General features: G+C 58.0%; 1 protein-coding gene across 1 annotated transcript; it reads left to right on the top strand.

The window, feature by feature from the left end:
- The first annotated feature begins 1058 nt into the window (after positions 1-1058).
- Positions 1059-10712, top strand: HEYL (hes related family bHLH transcription factor with YRPW motif like). The gene is made up of 5 exons (XM_082329392.1): positions 1059-1294; positions 5445-5511; positions 5980-6063; positions 6527-6608; positions 8091-10712. Exons 1-5 carry the CDS (start codon positions 1215-1217, stop codon positions 8756-8758), a joined length of 981 nt encoding a protein of 326 aa, XP_082185518.1. The 5' UTR covers positions 1059-1214; the 3' UTR covers positions 8759-10712.
- Positions 10713-12176: the final 1464 nt, after the last annotated feature.

Raw genomic sequence — 12176 nt, 5'->3', positions numbered from 1 at the left:
CTGATTATTTTTGTTTCAAAAGAAAAGGCATTATTTTTGTACTGTGAACCTCCACTTCAGCGCTCTCCCTCCTCCCCTCTCTCTCTCCCACACGCACACGTTTTTGCTGCCTTGGGGGATTTGAGCAGCGCAGGGCTCTGAAAAACAGACTCCTACCTCCTTCCCGCGAGCTCAGGGAAAGCGAGATGCTCCCTAGACGCTGGGCTGCGGGTCAAAGTTTCCAGCATTATGGAATGAGACAAGAAAACAGCAATTCATCCTAGCGTCATAAAACCTAAAGTTGGGCTTTGGTCAGTTTGTTTTACAGGGTAGGTCTCAAACGCCCTGGCAGTGCCACGAGCAGGCACTTGAAGATGCTCCAAGGCTGTGGGAGCGTGGCAGGGGGCCCGGCTCCCGGCGGGACCACCGCGGCACCGTGCCGGGGTGCCGAACCCGTCCCGACGCCTCCGAGCGCGGTGCTACCGCTGCCTTCCCGGCCCTCGGCCGTGGCCACTGATTAATCCCAGGCGAGGGCCCTTTGAGCGGCGTCCTCAAACACCGCCGCGCTTCGAATAAGCTGGTTTCCATCTGAATCATAAGTCTCCAAAAGTGCCTGCGCCGCGCAGAGCGGGGCAGACATGTGTGTGCGTGTGGGGCTGGATGTTGATTTTTCCCTGAAACAACTCAAGGCTTTATCAGTCCCATCTCTTTCCCACGGTTTTCTGTTGCCAGTGAGGTCACTGGTCCCTTTAAACTGGGGCTGAGGCCAATGTGCAGCGGGTGGAAGGGGGGCCGTGGGGAGAGGGGGGCCGCGGGCAGAAGGGGGGACATGAGACGGTTCACACAGACTGTTCCTTTTACAGGAAGACTTGGGATTTCGGGAGGAGGCGGAGGAGGGGGGGGGGGGAAGCTGCTGGGAACCTGGGAGCGCCGGCGCGGCCGCGTAATCCGTCACTCCCGGGAGATGGCTCATTAACCCGGGAACCGGGGAGGCTGGGGACGGCCCCGGAGGGGAGCGAGGGAGAAGCCGGGGGTGTGAAAGGCAGAGCGAGGGCAGGGGAGGAGCCGGGCGAGGCGGGCAGGCGCTGGGGCCGGCTCCGCCGCGCAGCCCCGGGGAGGGACGGCACTTCCCCGAGGACGGCGGGGAAGGACGGAGGTGGCCAGCGGGGCCACGCGTGGGGCAACCTCGCCCAAGTCCACCGGCCTCCCCCCCCCCCAGGAGATCGCCCGCGAGGATGAAGCGGTTGTGCGAGGAGAGCTCGTCCGACACGGAGTCGGACGGCACCATCGACGTGGGCCGGGAGGAGGAGTACAGGTGAGCAGGGCGGGGGCGACGGGACCGAGCCGCGTTTTGGGGTCCCTGCGGGGAGCCCGGGCTGGAGCGGGGGCTCCGGTACCGGCCACGGCGCTGGCTCTGCCCCCGGGGCTCCCCGGGGTGGGCGCTCGCCGGGCCGCGGCAGCGGGGAGCACCGGGCCCCGCCGCGGGCTCGCCGGGAGGCGGCGGGACCTGGCTTAACCCCCTCGGGCCGGGCCGGTCCTGCCCTGGGCATCGCCCCGCGCTGCGAGCCTGGGCTGGGCTGGCGCTAGGAGCGACCCGGGGGGAGACCCGGGCGGCGGTGCGAGCGTTAACGCCGTCGGCCGAGCTGATGGCCTGCGAGAAAAGGCTAGTGAAAGCCAGCGCAATTGCCTTCTGCCCGGGGGGGAGAAGGGCAGCTCTGACCTGCCTTAGCGGGAGCCTCGCAGGTCTGTGCACCCCGCGATGGGGCAGCCCCCCCCCCCCCCCCGGTCTGTGCACCCCGCGATGGGGCAGCCCCCCCCCCCCCCCGGTCTGTGCACCCCGCGATGGGGCAGCCCCCCCCCCCCCCCCGGTCTGTGCACCCCGCGATGGGGCAGCCCCCCCCCCCCCCGGTCTGTGCACCCCGCGATGGGGCAGCCCCCCCCCCCCCCGGTCTGTGCACCCCGCGATGGGGCAGCCCCCCCCCCCCCCCCGGTCTGTGCACCCCGCGATGGGGCAGCCCCCCCCCCCCCCCGGTCTGTGCACCCCGCGATGGGGCAGCCCCCCCCCCCCCCCGGTCTGTGCACCCCGCGATGGGGCAGGCCCCCCCCCCCCCCCGGTCTGTGCACCCCGCGATGGGGCAGCCGCCCCCCCCCCCCCCCCGGTCTGTGCACCCCGCGATGGGGCAGCCCCCCCCCCCCCGCCAGGTCTCTGCACCCCGCGATGGGGCAGCCCCCCCCCCCAGGTCTCTGCACCCCGCGATGGGGCAGCCCCCCCAGAGCAAAGGCACCCATCAGCTGCCTGGGTGCCGCTGGGGTCCCGGCCACCCAAGGGCTCCCAGGGAACGGGGAAGAAATGAAGAGGTTTTGCATGAGAAACGCTTCTGCTCTGCTGATGGGTTGGTAAGGCACCAGCTGGGGCTGGGATCCTCATTAAAGGCTGAGGGTGCCAGCGCAGGGTGCCCCGCTTCGAGCCTGCACTTCCAGTGCCGCAGTTCGCGGGCTCCATCCCTGCTGAGCCGCAGTTTCGGCTCTGGGGCTTTGCCGCTGGGTGAAATAGCGAGGAAATCGTGAGGACAGGACCTCTGCGCGGTTCCCCAGGCAGCGTCCTCAGGCTTCGCCACGCTCCCCTGGGCTGCGGCTCTGCTGGCAAAGGGCATCCCCAGCCGCCGCTCGCAGCCCGGGTTCCCGTGCTGTGTCAGCCGTTCGCGGGCATGCCCGGGCTCCGAGCGTGCAGACGGCGCTGGGGATGAAGGGAGGGCTCTGTTATTTGTTCTCGTCCAAAAATCAGCTGCTTTTGAACTCTTGTTTCAGTAGCCAAGTGTCCCCCTCCCTCCGTGTCCAGCGAGGCCCCAGATGAATTCATTCCCTTTTGCTGCTTGGTATCCTGAGCGGAGAAGTCGCCCTGCCCGCTGCCAAGCTCAGGTTCTCATGGGAATAAATTCATGAGCCTGCTTCTCGCCGATACGGTCACGGGCAGAGTCGGGCATGTCCGACACGTAATGTCCTGCACAAATTCACTGCCCCCTTTATGCAGTTTCCAACTGCATCAATATTTAACCTACGTTCCTGCTGCAGGTGAAACGTATCCCAGCGCTTTACATCAGTGCAGCACACTGAGTCCATAGTACCCCGACGGATGAAATAGGGGAATTGCCACAAGATTTTATTTCGGTGAACAGTAACGAGGAGTTTTTTGCTCTCTCTCCGGTGCTGCTGCTATCTTTGTCTTCTGAAGCCAGTCGCGGAACCGGGCAGCGCTGTGCTCTGGTGGTATTTGTATACCTTTATGTTGTTGCTCGTGTCGTGCAAACACATGGCCAAAAAGAGCTGTTCCTGCCCTGACGAGTTTACACCCCGAGTAACGCGGTCCTGCGTGGGATGCTGGCGGATCGGGCAAAATGAAAGACTTCATTTTGGGGAGCGAGGTGGAGCGATGCGGGCAGAGGGGGGCAGCCGGGCTGGCTGGCTGGGGTTCCCAGCCCATTACCCATCCGGCGCGTGGTTCGGGCAAACCAGTTCCCCCGTAGAGCGAGGGTGAGTCACTCCGGGTGTGAGGCTTGGTTCAGCGCGTGCAGCCAGTTTAGACTCTGGGGTCACTGCAGAAGTGCAAGATACCCCTTGGTTTGGTGGGTTTTTTGCTTTTTGTTTTGAATATACGGCCAAAGTTCTGCTGTAAATTATAAAATCAAGCAAAGAGCAATGCAGAAATTTTAATCATCCGAGAATATAGTTACGGTATCTTTTATGTGGTTCAAATCTGTCAAACATTTTTAAAATATATTTTGCAGTAAACTAGGTCTTTATATCCACATCTGGAACTGTAGCTCACAAAGAGCAACGCGTTCGGCCAGCTCTGCAAAGAGAGTCTCAAAATTCACTGTCGCAGACCCCTTGTTGCGCGTTCCTGCGCTGCCAGGTGCACTCAGTACCTGCCCCCTGCACGTGCAACACCCCGGCGTCCGCGCAGAGCCCGTTCTCACATCGTACATGCTCATCACACGTGTGCTCATGTATACGGGCGACGCGTGTTCGTACTCGCGAAGCCAGCCGGCACCTATGCCCAGAGAAAGCCCACCCAGCAGCCGCTCGGACAGGGCACCTGTGTGGAGAGGAGCGGAGCAGTCAGTAGGAGAACGCGTTATTTCGTCTGATGGTGTAAAACCACTTCTGAAAGCACCTCGCTTGGGCCTAACAAAATGTATTTTTAATGGGCTGAGTTTGGTCTAGTTTTTGGCTTGCTGTGCAGACAGCAGTGTCTCTGCAGAAACATCTTTAATAGACTGCTATTAAAATGCTTCGTCAAACTGAAAAATATTTTGATTTGACGGGGTGAACCCAAATGCCCCTTTCCAGATTTGTATGTCTTACGCGGTCTCCGAGTCCCTCCGGAGCGCCGTGCTGGCCGCGGTTGCAGACTGCCGTCTCGCCTGCGTGTTAACATCCCTGCGCCGAGTTTCGTAAGGCGCAGAAAGCGCCCTGAGCCGGTCCCGCTTTCCAGAGGCAGAAAACCCGCTTGGGGGAGGTGGAAGGTGGCCCAGCCGGCCTCCCCCCGAGCAGAGGGGTTTTGCTCCAAGGAGTTTCCCACGCCCGGTTATCCATCCTTACGGACACGTCACCTCCGTGGGGACCTAGGGATTGAACTTTGCCTCCCCGTGCATGTCTAGCGCTGACCTTTGGTGTCTTCAGCCTCCTCCGTGCCCACCAGGCACAGGATGGTTTGTGGGACCCTTCTCTTTAGCCTGTCCCCGCCTCGTCCCTTGAGGCAGAGCTGGTCCCTGGGGCTGTTGGCCAGCAGGCAGGGTCCCTGCTCCGTCACCTCCCGCCGGGGGTTCCCCCTGCCCGGCTCCTGGCCCCGCTCTGTCTGGTTCAGGGGTGTCCGTGCATTCAGAATATCACAGCCCACCCCCAAAAATTGTGGTTTGTGAAGCGACTCTCCAGGAAGCCCTCAGAAACCACATCAACGCTGCCGTTAGCCTCACCCTGAGGAGCGACCAGCCCTTTGCTGCCGCCCTGGGTGGGAGCGCAGATGCACGCTCGTGCTATCGTAGCTCCGAAATGCAAAGCCCTGCAGACAGGGCAGGCTCAGACATGAGAGCCGGGAGGTTCGCACAAAAAAGGCCACAACTCCGGAGCTCGGATCACTGCTTTTCCAGCCCCGTGGAGATGCCAGCACAGGCTGAATTGAAGGAGACGTGTGCCTGGTAGTGGATGGGCAGTTTGGGGCAGAAATCTGTCCCAGGCTGGTGGAAGACTCTTGGAGGGGAGAGAGGGGGATTCGAGTCTGCGTGGCTCCCCGTCCCCAATTCCTGAGCTCTGTGTTGTGGGTAAAAATGAGATGGGAACCACAGAAGACATTATTCGGGGGGGGGGGGGGGCAACTGCAGATGGCAAACGTGTGTAAAGCATATGTGCAACAGAGGTTTCTCTCCAGTTAGCGTAAGAAATGATTCCCTCTTCTTCCTTTCCAGCCACGTTTCCAGGTCTGTGTCTCCCACTACGACGTCTCAGATCCAAGCCAGGAAGAAGCGGAGAGGGGTGAGTCTCACTTGCGTGACCAGGGTGGTTGTGCTGTGTCTCCCTGGGGGGTGAGGCTGGTCCCGGGTGCGTGCCAGGGCTCCCGTGCCATCCCCTCTGTGCGGTGGGGTGCTCTTGGCACGTCCTTACTGCGGGGACACAGTGCAAAATCGGCTGTACTCCGTTCCCTGCTCCATCTCCTGCAGAACTCTCCCCGCAGCCAACTGGAGATTTTTTTTGCAGAGGTTTGGCCTCAAATCTGGCAGAAAGGGGTGGGGATGGGGGTGGCGGAGAGCGATTTCACCTGGGGTTATCGCACCAGCCAGTTAATGTTTCTCTGCTTAGCTTTTGCACCCAAAACATTTACTTATATGGCCCTGTTCAAAGCGCCTCTCGCAACCTGCCGTAGCTGCTACGAGGGCTTTAGGTCTGTGAGCTGCGGCTGTCAATGACCGTGGTTTCTTCTCTCCACTTGGAAATCTCCCGCAGATCATTGAGAAGCGGCGCCGTGACCGTATCAACAGCAGCCTCTCCGAACTGCGGCGCCTGGTGCCCACCGCCTTCGAGAAGCAGGTGTGTGTGTCCACGATTTCCGCTCGTCCTCCCGCGCGGGCTGCGGTTCAGCGTGTAAGGGTAGAGCCCTCAGAATGAGAAAGTCTGGAGCAATGCTATGTCTTTCTTATCATCATCACTTCAGGGAGCAAGTAGGTGGTGAAACTGGGTGGTAAAACAATATTAAGAAATATTCAGGAGCCCTGGGGAGGATAAATTCAATCCAGAAAGTGTTTTGCAGATATGAACATGCAGAGAAATGGGTATTTTCAATTTGTATCGGGGGATCTTGGGAAGGAGCTCCATTTTCTACTCCCTTGATGTAAAAACCAGAGCCGGTGCCCTGGATGGATGCCCTGCTCCAACCTCAGCACTCCTGGGCTTCAGGAAGGTTTCAGGGAAGAAGTCATCGGGAACCCGAGAGGCACAAAACCCTAGACCAGAAAATGATGAATTGCTCTTTTTTCCTGCTCCCAACACACAGGGGTCTTCCAAGCTGGAGAAGGCAGAAATTCTACAAATGACAGTAGATCACTTAAAAATGCTTCACGCCACTGGAGGCACAGGTGAGAATTGCTCTTATAAGCGTATGGGTGAGGCAAAGGTGAAAACCTGGAAGGAAAATTCCTCATCGGCCTTAGCAGCAAGCAATACCTTGGTGCTGGCGTGCCTTGCTGACACCAGCCAGCACCAAAACGAATGCTGCCCTGCCTGCTTCCCAAGGGAAATATTTTTTTCGAAGGAGGGCAGATGGACGTTTCCTGCCCTGTTGTTTTTCTTATGTCTAACATATGGCTCAGCATCCCATGCATACATTTGGAAGACTGGGGTGTGTGGGATAGCAAGTCCCAAAGCCCCACAGGGGCAGCACCACTGCTGTTGTCCCACACCCTGCGAAAAGCTGCCCAGCCAGAGACGCGCTTAGTCCTGCTCAGAAATGGAGCCCGCTTCCAGAAAAACGATATTAAACTCGTTACCTCCTCCCTGGGATACATTTCCTGCAGAGGCTGAATTCTGCATGGGGACTCTGCAAATAAACAAGGCTTTTTTCCCTTTCTGTTCTTTTTTTTTTGTTTGTTTCTTGGTTGTTATAAGAAGAGAGAGGGAGCCCTGTGCAAAATTCAACAAAGGTCTTATTTGTACCGAGACCTCAGTACAGACCCTCTGTCCTGTTCCAGTTAACAGGATGGAGATCACAGCTCCAGTAAAGAAGCCTCTGGCTTGCTTACCACCCATTTTTGGCTTGCTGGGGACATTGCTGGCATCCAGGCTTTGGTTCAGAGCTCTAACTTGGTCTGGAACATTTGTTTAGATATTCAGTTTGACTGCACTGCAACAAAGGGCTGTATTGTCACGAGAGACCCCGTCAAGCAAAGTGGTCCAGCGCTTCGCTGTGCTGTGACTTTCTCTGCTTTCTTGCTTATCGTCTCATGAAGCTGCAAGGAGGGAGCAGAAGCCTAAAAATCAGCTGTCGGTTGCATTTTATTTTGTTGATTTTTATGGCTTCGAGCTTTCTCGGCCCAGCGGTCTTGGTTCTGCCACTGTCCCGTGTCCTTCAGCCGGACATCTGTTTATATGGCGTATAAAGATTGGGACGCGAGCAGAGGAAAACGGTGCTGAGCTGTGCATCGAGGAGACACAGTGTTCCCCTGTTCTGCAAGACCGGGGCTGGCCCGTTTGCAAAGAGGGACCCAGTGCCCACCGAGCCCGCAGTCATGTCTCCAGCAGCGATAACGGATAGAGTCCAATAGGAAAAATTTCTTCCTTCCTGAGCACGGTTAATGAAACCTCTTACTCGTCTCACATGCTGGAGTAAGAGGCTTCATGACCCTGGCAGTTTTATCCCGATGAGATAACCGCAGATGCTATTCTCACGCACGCAAACGTCCAGTCCTTTCGGACACCCACTTGGCTATCTGCTTCAGTAATATCACACGGCAGCAAAGTGCCTCAAGTGAAATACACAGTGCATTAGAGAGGGTAGTGAAATCAAAGCACATTCCTGAGCTCTGCCTGGGCTTACTGTCACCCGTGTCCTCTCCCTACAGGCTTCTTAGATGCTCGAGCTCTGGCCGTGGATTACAGGAGTATCGGCTTCCGCGAATGTCTCACGGAAGTCGTCAGGTACCTGGGCATCCTCGAGGGCCAAAACGCCGCTGACCCCATCCGGCTGCGACTCCTCTCCCACCTGAATAATTACGTGGCAGAAATGGAGCCTTCGCCTGTGGCCACTTCCCTCCTGCCCATTCAGACGTGGCCGTGGTCCTTCCTCCACAGCGCTGCTGGCCCCGTGCAGATCCCCAGGAGGGAGGCTGCTCCTGCTCCGGTTGTTTTGACTGCATCTTCCCTGGCTTACCCAAGCCCCGCTGTGAGGCCGGCCCCGCTTCGCCGTGTCCCCAGCGACATGCTGCCATCCCGCCGAAGCTTCCTGGCCAGCAGGATGGCCTCTTCCAGCCGGAGGGCCCGAGGCACAGGCTCGTCTGCAGCCGTAGCAGCCGTGCCCAGGATGCCGTCGCCAGCGGGCGTGTTGAGAGAGGGTTCGTCCAAGAGCAGCCAAATCGCGACGTTCCTCTTCTCGCCAGCCTCCGCTGGCGTCCCTGTTCCGCCGGCTTACACGGTGCCTCCCGCCTTGGGCGCTGCTGCGCAGGGACCCGGGATCAGGGTTGGGACATCCAGGATCTGCCGCTCCTGGGCAACTGAAATCGGGGCTTTCTGACCCCCCCCTCCCCTTCGGAGACAGGAATTCTTCAGCACTCGTTGCCCACAGGCCTAAGAACAAACTCAGCTGAAAAGGCATCTTTCCTGCTTTGCAGAAGCCAAGGATCCACAAAGAAAATTCTCTTTACTCTTCCCTCCCTCCTCACATTGCCTTCCTTGCCTCGCCATCACACGTCCTCTCCCTCGTGATGCCTGCAAACGTAAATCACATCCAATTCGATGCACTTGTCTGCATGCGGCTGTACTCCAGACCCTTCTGGCTACGAGGGAGGGGGCACACGCAGATCCCAACCCTGTCCCTCCTCCAGCAAACCCCTCTGCGGAGCCCAGCGTTGCTCTCCTTTGGAAAACAGCCAGCCTTGAAATACTGTCTTATTTCCTTGGGGACTCAGAGCTGCCAGAGACTTGCTCATGCTGATTCCCTGTGATGTGTCCCCGAGCTGCCGCACCTAATTTTAGTGTGGTGGGACGGACGCAGCTCACCCCCCTCCCCAGCACCGCTGGCACCCAGCAAGGCAGGCGACAGCCCCCCCAGCTCCCTTAACGAACTGGCTGCCTGCTAATCCCCGTGCTTTCCTCACCGCATTACCAGCTTTTCCCACTTATGTGCCCTTAAGGTGGAGTGAGGCAACAGCTTAACAGAGCTCGTTCCCACAGCCGAGCTGAAATACCGCCGTGTCCGCAGGGCCTGTGCTGGGTCCCTGCACAAACCGTGCAGGAGCAGCCGGCCAGGCCGCCTGGGCGGAGGGAGGGTTCTGCAGCCCTTGCTCCGCGCCGAGGTGCGAAGAGGCGAGACGAGGTGAGACAGAAGATTTCAAAGGGACGTCTGTCACGGAGGGGAAGGCTCTGACGGCCAAAGTGAGAAGAAAAGGCCTTTCCCTCTGCCAGTCTCCCCGCTGAAGCCGTCTCTCCTCTGTCCCCTGCTGAACAGCCATGACTGCAAAGGGGGGGAATGGGTCGGACCAGCCTGCGTTTGAAGTGCCTCCCTCGTTCTCTCTCAGCCCTGCAGCCCTCACCCTCTCCTCCCACAATGGCTCTGTTTTCTTTCTTCAGCACCATGTTTTGGTCTCACATTGCTCATCCCTCTCCCCGGGCCAGGACGAAAACCCGCTGAGGTTCCACTGCGGACCTCGGCAAGCTCTGGGTCTGCACTTGTCCTGATTCCCGGGAGCTTTTTCTGCCTTGGCCTGCGTGCCCCTGGACAACTGACGCGGCAGATATGCCTCTGCTCCTCCGGCTGTCCTCCCCTCCTCTCTTCTTTGGGCAGAAAGGAACAGAAACTTGAAGCTCTTGAGCCACCCTGCTCCCGTGCCATGTCCCTAACTCCCGTGGTGGCCAGGGCAGGGTCTCCCAGTGCTCCCCCTCATCCGAACAGCCCCCCTTCCCTGCATCCGTGCCTTGATCTGCTGGGATACACGTGCAGAATAGCCTGGACCCGGTGGCATGCCCACCCCGAGGGGTCTCACCCACCTCTACAGCACTGTGACACGAAAAGAGAGAAAAGTGTGGAAAGGTTCAGTGCAAAGAAAGGTAAAAAAGAGGGAGAAGATCTCCCTTGAATGGGAGATGCTCTCCCCAGGCCTCAGGTCAACGCGCAGCCGGTTAGACTGTGTGGATGAGCTGGTGTTTGCGTTCCTACAGATTATATCTGCCATGTGCATGTCAATGTATGTATCTGCTATTGTTTTGAAAGTGAGTCCCTCCCAGTTGTTTTGATGAAAGTCGTCGTACTTAACACACAGAAATGCCTCTGCTACTTCTCCTCACCCTTGTCCCGAAGTGCCAGCATCAGCCAGGAACAACATATTCCCTTTTCATAAAGTCAGAGGAGGTCCTCGCGGACCCGGCTTGTTCCTGCGGCTGGTCGGCACGCTAGAGCTCACAGCAAGTAGCCCGGCCTCACTTTACACTGTGCAGAGCTGTTAGATTCACGAGCTGTGACATCCAGCGAAGGTGTCAAATAAAGTCTTTCAAACCCCTCTCCTGGTTGTGAAATGTAGTGTTGATGTGAATCTATTCTGCTAAGCCAGCCTGCTTGGGTGACTGCTAGTTTTGCAGCAGGTGAGCTTTTGTTCCTGAAAAGCTTCCAAAAAGGTAAGATGGAGCTCGTAAGGTAACATCCCTGCCGGTCTTTTTATAGCCGCTGCTCTTGGTAGCTCTGGTCCCATGACTTTTTACTTCGCAAACCGTTACGTGAGTCAAAATCAGCCGGATAGTCAGCAACACTTGCCCTGAGATTGGCAATAATCCGTGGCTTGAGAACAAATAATTTAATTGAGCTACCAGCATCCACAAAAATGTCAGGGAACGAATCGGGTCCAGCAGAGCCTTGCAGCCAGACGCTGAGGCCTCGCCTCGGTCTCCTGACCCTTTGCAAGCAGGACCAGAATAACCCCTGCTGCTTCTTGCTGTCGGGAAACGCTTTGGACTAAACAAAGAGCCACAGCTGAGAGCTTGTCTCTGTTCTGAGGAAAGGACCAGTAAATGATCCTTCTCGTGAAAGATGCTGGGAGAATTTTCCGGGGAATGGTGGGAATTCGACTTCCTTTCCCATAACTCCTTCTCGCTCCAAAATGCCTTTCAAAACCGCCCATAAATCCCTGCCTTAAGTGCTGTGTTGGGAATTGCTGGAAGGGAGCAACTGCAGCTGTGGTGGAATAACGCAGCATCCGTCTGGAAGCGGAGAGAAGCTTCAAGAGCAATAATAGGGCTATTGATGACGGGTCGTCCCGCTGGTGCCTGGGCTGCCCCGACCCGGCTGGAGGCGGCGGTGGGAGCTCAGTGCTCTGGTGTGGCCTCGGCCAGAGAGAGGAACCCAATTACCCTCCGTGGGAGGCAGGCATACAAACCAGCCCCGCAGGCTACAGTGGTAAAACAAAACAGAGACAGTGAAAAAACCCCGCTTCCTGATCTCTGCTGATCAAACGGGAGCCGGAGCGGGTGGGAGGGCATCGGTTCAGGCCCGTGGGGTTTTTTCCCCACAGCAACATGGTGATTAGAGCAGTAGCCCGGGACTGGAGCTTCATTTTTTTTCCCAGGGTTTTCTTTAGCCTGAACGTCTCCTCTAACACATCCTGGCAACTTTTGATCTACCCTGTAGGGGAAATCCCCGAGCCCTCCGCGCACTCTCTTCATCCTTGTTCTTCAGGCAAAAAAACCCATAATGAAGAGGCCTATGGGAACGCGTGGGCTGCGTTCGGCGCAGTCCGGCTGGGGTTGCTCGGTGGCACACGGTGGTGGTTCAACACCCCTCCAGCTCCCACAGCGGCGAGGCTGGAACGAAACAGGGTCCTGATGAACGAGGCTTCGCCTGCTACTCGGAGGGGACAAGGCCGCTGCCAGGCTGCGGGAGATTTGCTGTGCAGCAGGTGCGAGTCCCGCTCTCCCAAATTCCCCTGCATGAAAAATGTTGCTTA

The sequence above is a fragment of the Platalea leucorodia genome (assembly GCF_965183815.1).
Source record: "Platalea leucorodia genome assembly, chromosome: 18".
Lineage (NCBI taxonomy): Eukaryota > Metazoa > Chordata > Aves > Pelecaniformes > Threskiornithidae > Platalea > Platalea leucorodia.
This window is presented reverse-complemented; position numbering and strand designations above follow the sequence as displayed.

Excerpts from the sequence above, each read along its gene's own strand:
- HEYL (XM_082329392.1), top strand. The coding sequence starts at position 1,215 with ATGAAGCGGTTGTGCGAGGAGAGCTCGTCCGACACGGAGTCGGACGGC. Across the intron at positions 5,512-5,979 it reads CCAGGAAGAAGCGGAGAGGG|ATCATTGAGAAGCGGCGCCG; the intron begins GTGAGTCTCACT and ends AATCTCCCGCAG. Across the intron at positions 6,609-8,090 it reads TCACGCCACTGGAGGCACAG|GCTTCTTAGATGCTCGAGCT; the intron begins GTGAGAATTGCT and ends CTCTCCCTACAG.